The following is a 7,245-nucleotide window of genomic DNA, read 5'->3' on the forward strand; positions in this document are numbered from 1 at the left end:
TGACAGCTTTGCGAGCAGTCTTTTCCAAGGAAAGCAGCTCAGCTGATCGGCTGATGTAACACAAGGAGGAAGCTCGGGACGTGCAAAACACCAAATCATCTTCTCGCTACCAGCACCTGATCCAGCTGCAGCCTGGCGCGTGCCTCCCCCAAACCCTTCTCAAAGGAACTGGAACTTTTTTTTTTTTTTTCCCTGCAGCTGCACACGAGATCCGACAGGCTGCTGGGTTCGAGATCAGCTCGGGCTGGGACCGTTGGTGGTCCTGGGGGGGCTCCCGGCCACCCCCAGCACCCCGCTGCTGGATGCTGGCTCAGCCAGAAGTCCAGCTCTTGGAAGTGGCCGTGGGCGAGCAGCGCCGGGTGCCCTGCCCAGCGTTGTGCAACCCAAATTTCTGCAGCAGTCAGCCCCAACCCCACGCCTTGTGCAAGCTGCCACGGAGCAGAGATTGAAACCCTGCTTGCAATTTGTTTTTTTCTTCTTTGGTGATTTGTCTTTTTTTTTTTTTCCCTGTGTCGCCGGCCGTGGGCTCCCTCTAGCGAAGCCGGGGCCGTGGGCTGCAGCCGTGGGGTCCCGCAGCCTCCCCTGGCCACGTCCTGCCTCGCCCCCGGGGGCTGTGGGCTGTGGGGTCGCATCCAGCTCCTCTCCCGGTGCTCAGCATCTCATCGCTGTCCCTCAGCCCCAGCCCGCAGCGATTCCTTTCCATGCTCCAGTCCTGCGCTGGGCTCTGCTGTTCCTTGACGCCAGCTTTTTCGGGGCCGGGAGCAGCTTTTTTGGGTGCTGGAGGGGCCTGCCCTATTTGGCAGGGCTGAGCGGGATCCCCCCAGCCCAGGATGTGGGTGCTGGTCATGGGGTGTGGATGCCGGGGGTCTCGGGACCAGGCTGCTGCCGCGCAGGGGGGCTCAGATCTTGGGCAGCGTCACGCTGGCATAAACCGTCATGGGCTCCGCGTCGGGGCTCTGCTCGCAAGGAAAGAAGGGGGTGAGCGAGGTGCCCAAATTGGGATGCCCAAAGTGGGGAACTCGCGTTCCCTTACCTGCGAGAGGGGCGAGCAGCCCCGTGGGGTGGGTGGCTCTGCCCGGGGGCTGTGCTGGATCCGGCCGGGGGCTTGGGCTGTGTCCGGGGGCAAGCCGGTGGCTGCGGCGTAGATGGTGGTGCAGGAGGGGTGCTCTGTGCCGGGGGGGCTGCAGGGGATTTTCTGCTTCTGTGCAGGGAGCAAGAGGTGAGCGGTGCCAGACAGGTCGCTGCGGGGGCTCTTCCCTCCCTTCAGCCCTGCAGGACCCCAGATTTCATCCCGGAGCAGGATTTGGGAAGGGAAAACTTTCCCCCAGAGCCACCCCCGGGATGTTAGGGGCTGGGGAAGCTGCAGCACCCAACCTTACTCCCAGAAACTCCCAAACTAAGGTGACCAGGATGGTTCTTGGGACCTCACCATGCTGGGGGGTGACACCCATGGGCCCACGACCCCCCCAGTCCCACCATGGGCATGATCTCGCCACCTCCCTGGCTCAGCCCCCACCAAATGCATCGACACCCAGTGACCAAAGCCCACTCGTGGCAGAGCCACGAGCGCACACCCAGCACAGCTTCGGGGTGCTGCTGCCTTCCCTGCTGCCTGCACCCAGGCTGCAGCCTCCCAGGCATCTGCCTCCATGCCTGGGCTGGGCTCTCTCACCTCCACCCGCTGCACTTGGGAGTAGATGGTGCGCACCTCGTTGTCCTCGGGGAGCGGCGTGTGCTTCCACAGCCGGCCTGCTAGGGGAGACAGAATCACAGAATCACAGAATTGTCTAGGTTGGAAGAGACCTCCAAGATCACCGAGTCCAACCTCTGACCTAACACTAACCAGTCCTCCACTAAACCATATCACTAAGTTCAACATCTAAACGTCTTTTAAAGTACCTCCAGGGATGGTGACTCCACCAGTGCCCTGGGCAGCCCATTCCAATGCCTCACAACCCTCTCGGTAAAGAAGTTCTTCCTAATATCCAACCTAAAACTCCCCTGGCACAACTTTAGCCCATTCCCCCTCGTCCTGTCACCAGGCACGTGGGAGAACAGACCAACCCCCACCTCGCTACAGCATCCTTTAAGGTACCTGCAGAGAGCGATAAGGTCACCCCTGAGCCTCCTCTTCTCCAGGCTGAACAAGCCCAGCTCCCTCAGCCGCTCCTCGTAGGACTTGTTCTCCAGGCCCCTCACCAGCTTCGTCGCCCTTCTCTGGACTCGCTCAAGCACCTCGATGTCCTTCTTGTAGCGAGGGGCCCAAAACTGAACACAGTACTCGAGGTGCGGCCTCAGCAGAGCCGAGTACAGGGGGACAATCTCTTCCCTAGCCCTGCTGGTCACAGTGTTTCTTATACAAGCCAGGATGCCGTCAGCCTTCTTGGCCACCTGAGCACACTGCTGGCTCATATTCAGCCAACTATCAACCAATACTCCCAGGTCCTTCTCTGCCAGGCAGCTTTCCAACCACTCATCTCCCAGCCTGTAGCACTGCTTGGGGTTGTTGTGCCCCAGGTGCAGGACCCGGCACTTGGCCTTGTTGAACTTCATGCAGTTGACCTCAGCCCATCGGTGCAGCCTATCCAGATCCTCCTGCAGAGCCTTCCTACCCTCGAGCAGATCGACACACGCACCTAACTTGGTGTCATCTGCAAACTTACCGAGGGTGCACTCGATCCCCTCATCCAGATCATCGATAAAGATATTAAAGAGAACTGGCCCCAGTACTGAGCCCTGGGGGACTCCACTAGTAACTGGCCTTCAACTGGATTTGATTCCATTCACCACAACTCTTTGGGCCAGACAAAGTCACCGTTGTGCCGTAGGACTGCTGCTGGGGACCTCCTTGCACCCTGCTCCTGACCCCAAAGCATCACAAGGGACAGCCTCAGTGTTTCCCCAGCACTGCAGGGCGGTGGGCTCAGCACTGCACGTCCCCAGCACGGTGAATTTGTCCCTTTGTGAATTTTGTCCCCCTTTGTGAATTTGTCCCTGCACAGGGGCAGGGGAGCAGGGTGGCCGGCGCCCTCGTCAAGGTGTCTGGGGAGATGATGCTGTCACAAATTTGGGCTGGGATCATGCATTTCCCCTTGAAACCATGTGATATGATCACAGAAGCATAGCATCCGGGTAAAGCACTTGAGATGTGCTAGGTGAAGCAGGTATATACATATATATAAATATATATTTCTTTTTTAAGCTGGTTTCCTTCCTGCCTTTCATCCCGTGCTTCAAAAGAAGCAGGTTTCGCTCCCTCCCCAGCACCACGGACCCCAAGACAAGGTACTGCAGGGATCAGCCTGGCTGGGGGGGCTGTGATCCCATCCTTTTCTCCCTCACAAACACCTCCCGTGCCCCCAGCTGCACTCCCTGACACTCACCCACGTGTAAGGCAGTGAAGACCCCGATGAGGACCAGCACGACCACTACGGGCACCACCAGCAGCACGAGGTTCGGCCCCGGACTGGCACTCCCTGTAGTGCAGAGAGGGAAAATGGTCAACACCAGCCCCTCAGCAGAAAAACCTCCCCATTTAAAACCATCCTGGGTCTTGTCGTCTACATCTGAGGCTGATTTTTTCGGTAGAACAGGAAACGAGGGGCAGGAAATGCTTTCTTTTGAACTCGGCTTTCAATAAGCACCTCCAAACTGCAGCCGTCAGCGAAAAAGCTGCTGGGGGCTAGATCGGGGCCAGATAAGGCCCTAAATACCGCTCTGGTGGCTTCGCAGGGATCGGCGGGGAGATAGCCTCTGGGTGCTGCAGGTGTATGGGAAGGGAGCCCGGGGACAGAGCTCTGAGGGTGGCACCGGGCTGCCACCCTCATGGTGGCATTAACGCATGTGGCACAGGGGTGTCCCCATGTGCAAGGGGCTGGGGGGACGAGGGGGGACAAACACGCCCGAAACCCTGGCATCATCTCCTTTTGGCATCTTCTTTTTCCAGCCAAGGCCTGGAGACGCCATGGGGACATTTGCTGGGCACAGGGTGCTGTGAGAGCCCCGGAGTGGGTCAGCACCACAGGGAGGTGACTTCACACCGTGTCCCCGGGGAAAGGGGCAGCCGCTGCTTCCCCCAGCCCCAGCAAAAGTCCCAACATCACGAGGAAGGGCAAGAAAACCCCAGTGAGAGAGAACACGGCTTTTGCCCCGAAAACCTCCAAAGGGGAAGTTGTCACCGAGGTTTTTTTTCAATCCTCCCCGGCCCTCCCAGCGTGCAAATCGCATGCATTGAAAATGAGCCTTGGGCACCGGGGCGCAGCGAGTGCGGGGATGAGACCCACGGCTCGGCGTTTACGGGAAGGACCGGGCGGCCCTGAGCAGGCAACGCTGCGGCCGCTTTTCCTGCAAAAGGCTCCTCTGAGGCTGCCGAAAGCAACGTGAAAAAAATCCCCTGCAGAGCCAGAGCGGGGCTGGAGGTGGGAAAGAGCCGGGTCGGCAGCTGTAGCATCCCCGGGGACTCACCCCGCTGCTCGAAGCTGCAGGCGGAGGAGTTGAAGGTGACGGCGCTGCTGCTGACGGGGTTGCTGGCGGTGCAGGCGCAGGCCAGGCTGGTGGCGTTGAGGTGGTAGGAGAGGTGCAGGAGGCTGCCGTTGTGGGCGCAGGGCGACGAGGAGCTGGCCTCCAGGCCGGTCCAGCTGTAGGACACGTTGTCCCCCCTGGCCGCCGTGCAGTTGAGGGTGACGGTGCAGCTGTCGTTGGCCAGAGCCCAGCTGAGGACCTGGATGTTGGGATCGGACACCGGCTCTGGGTGGGGAGAAGGGACAGAGGCTCATTTCTGGGGAAGGATGGAAACGCCGCCTCGTCCCCTGGTCTGGGAAATCCCACTGACCTCCCCTAGCTCCAAGGGAGGTGGGGAGAAATCGATCTGGCCCCAGGCCTGCTGTGGCCTCTCCAAATGGGGACGAGGTCTTCATGCACCCAAATACTCCTGGGGATACCAGAGAGGGTCCTGGACAACACAGGGGGCATCTCTCACCACCCCCACACCCCACCCCATTGCTGCCCACCTCCCAGACCCACTCCCAGCACCACAAGAGGCCATCACGGCCCTCCAAAACCAGTGCTTCTCACCATACACTTCCAGCTGTATCTGCCAGACCTTCTCCTTCGCGTCCTTGCTGATGATGTACTCGTAGAGCCTCTGGTCCTGCCGCTTGGTGCTGAGGATCTCCAGAGAGAAGTTGGAGGAGTGGAAGTGGTTCTGGCTCGGAGCGTAGTTGGTGTAGTTTCCATTCACGTACTTGAGCAGGACTTCCTTGCTATGTGGGTCCGCTGTGTCCCGCTTCCACGTGGCCACCCCAAAGCTCTGGGTGAGGTTCTGGAATTCCTGGGGGATCCACAGGACCGTCGCCTTCCCCAGCGTGCCCAGCACTGTCTCCCTCGTCCCACGGCCCATGCCTGGGAGGAGAGCAGAGAGAAGGGCTGACGCAGGCAGAGATGCATGAGGACACCCCGGAGGGCTCACAGAAGCTGCGCCCTCCCTGGTGCTGCTGGAGAACAGATGCCACCCGAGCTGCACGAGCAGGGAACGGTGTTGGACCCACCCTGGTAATCTGGAGATGGCATCTGCTCAACAATCTGCTCGGCTGCTTTACTGAACTGCATTTTCAGCCCGCCTGAACCCTTGCTCGCGCACCACATCCTGCACCAGCGACTGCCATGGCTCTCAGGGTAAGAGGGAACGTGAGGGGCTCCGTGCCCCAACGTCCCTGCGTGCTCCCAGCTCACAGGGACCCCTTCAGCACCTGCTGGAGCGGGCCCACCTCGAGCAGGGGAAGGCGCTTGTGGCCCTGGTCCCATGGGGAGGTGATGCCCATGGGGTGGCCAGAGCACCCTGGAGCAGTCTTGGTGACACCAGGGTCACTTGGATGGAAGTGATGCTTGGTGGCCCTCGGCCAAAGCCTGTGGCTGGGTGTGCATCAGGGCATGCACCCCCCTGAAGTGCTGCAGCTACAGAAACCTCCCTGGGGAGTTTTCTTTGAGGAATTGCAGGAAACACAGCCCCACAGGCTGGCTCTCCCTTCTCCTCTCACCCAGGAGCTAGTAGGCAGTGAGGAGACGAGGTGGTCCCATGGTGTCTCTTGAGTGTCTCTTGTCTCTCACCAAGAGGGCGACTGAGCAGCTCCAATGATGGTTGGCACATGCACCCCAATGTACCCTAAAGCATCCCGCCCGCCCAGCTGTCCTGGGAGAGGTGCAGTTCATGGCTTCTACCCTTCTACCCAACCCTTTCCTGCTTCAGGCTGTGACCCCATGATTCACATTTGCCCACAGCCTCCGTGAACCCTGAGCTTGTTTTTGTAGGAAATAGTGCGAAGAACGATGCCAGCTCAGCACCGCTCGCTGCTGGAGCACAGAGGGGACCCGACCATGTCACCCCCATGTTTCCTATCCACTTCTTTCCATTGAGGTGGGGGCTTGTCCCAGAAAGGAAAAGGAAAGTGTGGGACTCGCTGCAGAAGAGCAAGCTTGGTGGGGCCCAGATAAGCCCAGTATCCGCCTCTCCTGCTGCACACACATTTCCAGTAAAAACCACAAGAGAGCTCAGAGCGACCGTTTTCCTCACCCACCATCCCGAGCACATGCCATCACTTATTTTTTCCCCCTCCGTGGCACAAAACACAGCAGCTTCAGAGCTGTCCCTGTGAATTACGTCTCCACGGCGCCGACCCAGCCATGCAGACACGGCCGTTATCCCGCAGAAATGCCGAGCCCCGGCTGACCCAGCAGCTGCCACGTTTACTGTAAAGCCCAGCACGGAGCTGGATGTTGTCTTTTCTTGGCGGCCTGGAGCGCGGCAGTTAAGCTCCTGATTAATTACCGAATGGAAAAGCCCTTTTTGCATCACGTTAGAAAAACCCTCTGCCCCGGCAAGAAGCAGCTCCGGGGGAGAGGAGGAGACGTCTCCCCATGGGGAAGGCAGCTCGGCTGGAGCAGGGATGCTGTGGGAGGGATGCGAAGAGGGCCAAAAGCATCCGCACAAACCCAGCTGGAGGGGCTGGAGGAACACAAGCGATGTGAAGGGTCCAAAGCAGCCCCTGCGTCAGGTATTGTGTTCGTGGGACTTTCGGCACGCTGGCCGGACAGAAAACCCCAGGGAGATTTCAAGGGCAGGTATTCTAGTAACAGTGAGCCAGCAGAGTTGAGCAGAAACCCCAGCTCCACGAAGCTGCTGGTTTCCTGGCTGAAGCTTTCGGTTTGTGCCCGGCGAGGACGCAGAGGGCTGCAAGGGGACACAGTGTC

General features: G+C 59.5%; 1 protein-coding gene across 1 annotated transcript; it reads right to left on the reverse strand.

Annotated features, from left to right (window-relative positions):
- Positions 1-899: 899 nt before the first annotated feature.
- Positions 900-5,398, reverse strand: LOC116499535 (signaling lymphocytic activation molecule-like). The gene is made up of 6 exons (XM_032204289.1): positions 5,074-5,398; positions 4,465-4,746; positions 3,384-3,476; positions 1,673-1,752; positions 1,034-1,201; positions 900-956 (listed from the first exon to the last, which is right to left on the reverse strand). The coding sequence occupies exons 1-6, from the start codon at positions 5,396-5,398 to the stop codon at positions 900-902; spliced, it is 1,005 nt and encodes a 334-aa protein (XP_032060180.1).
- Between the last annotated feature and the right edge of the window lie 1,847 nt (positions 5,399-7,245).

This window comes from Aythya fuligula, chromosome 28, assembly GCF_009819795.1.
Source record: "Aythya fuligula isolate bAytFul2 chromosome 28, bAytFul2.pri, whole genome shotgun sequence".
Classification (NCBI taxonomy): Eukaryota; Metazoa; Chordata; class Aves; order Anseriformes; family Anatidae; genus Aythya; species Aythya fuligula.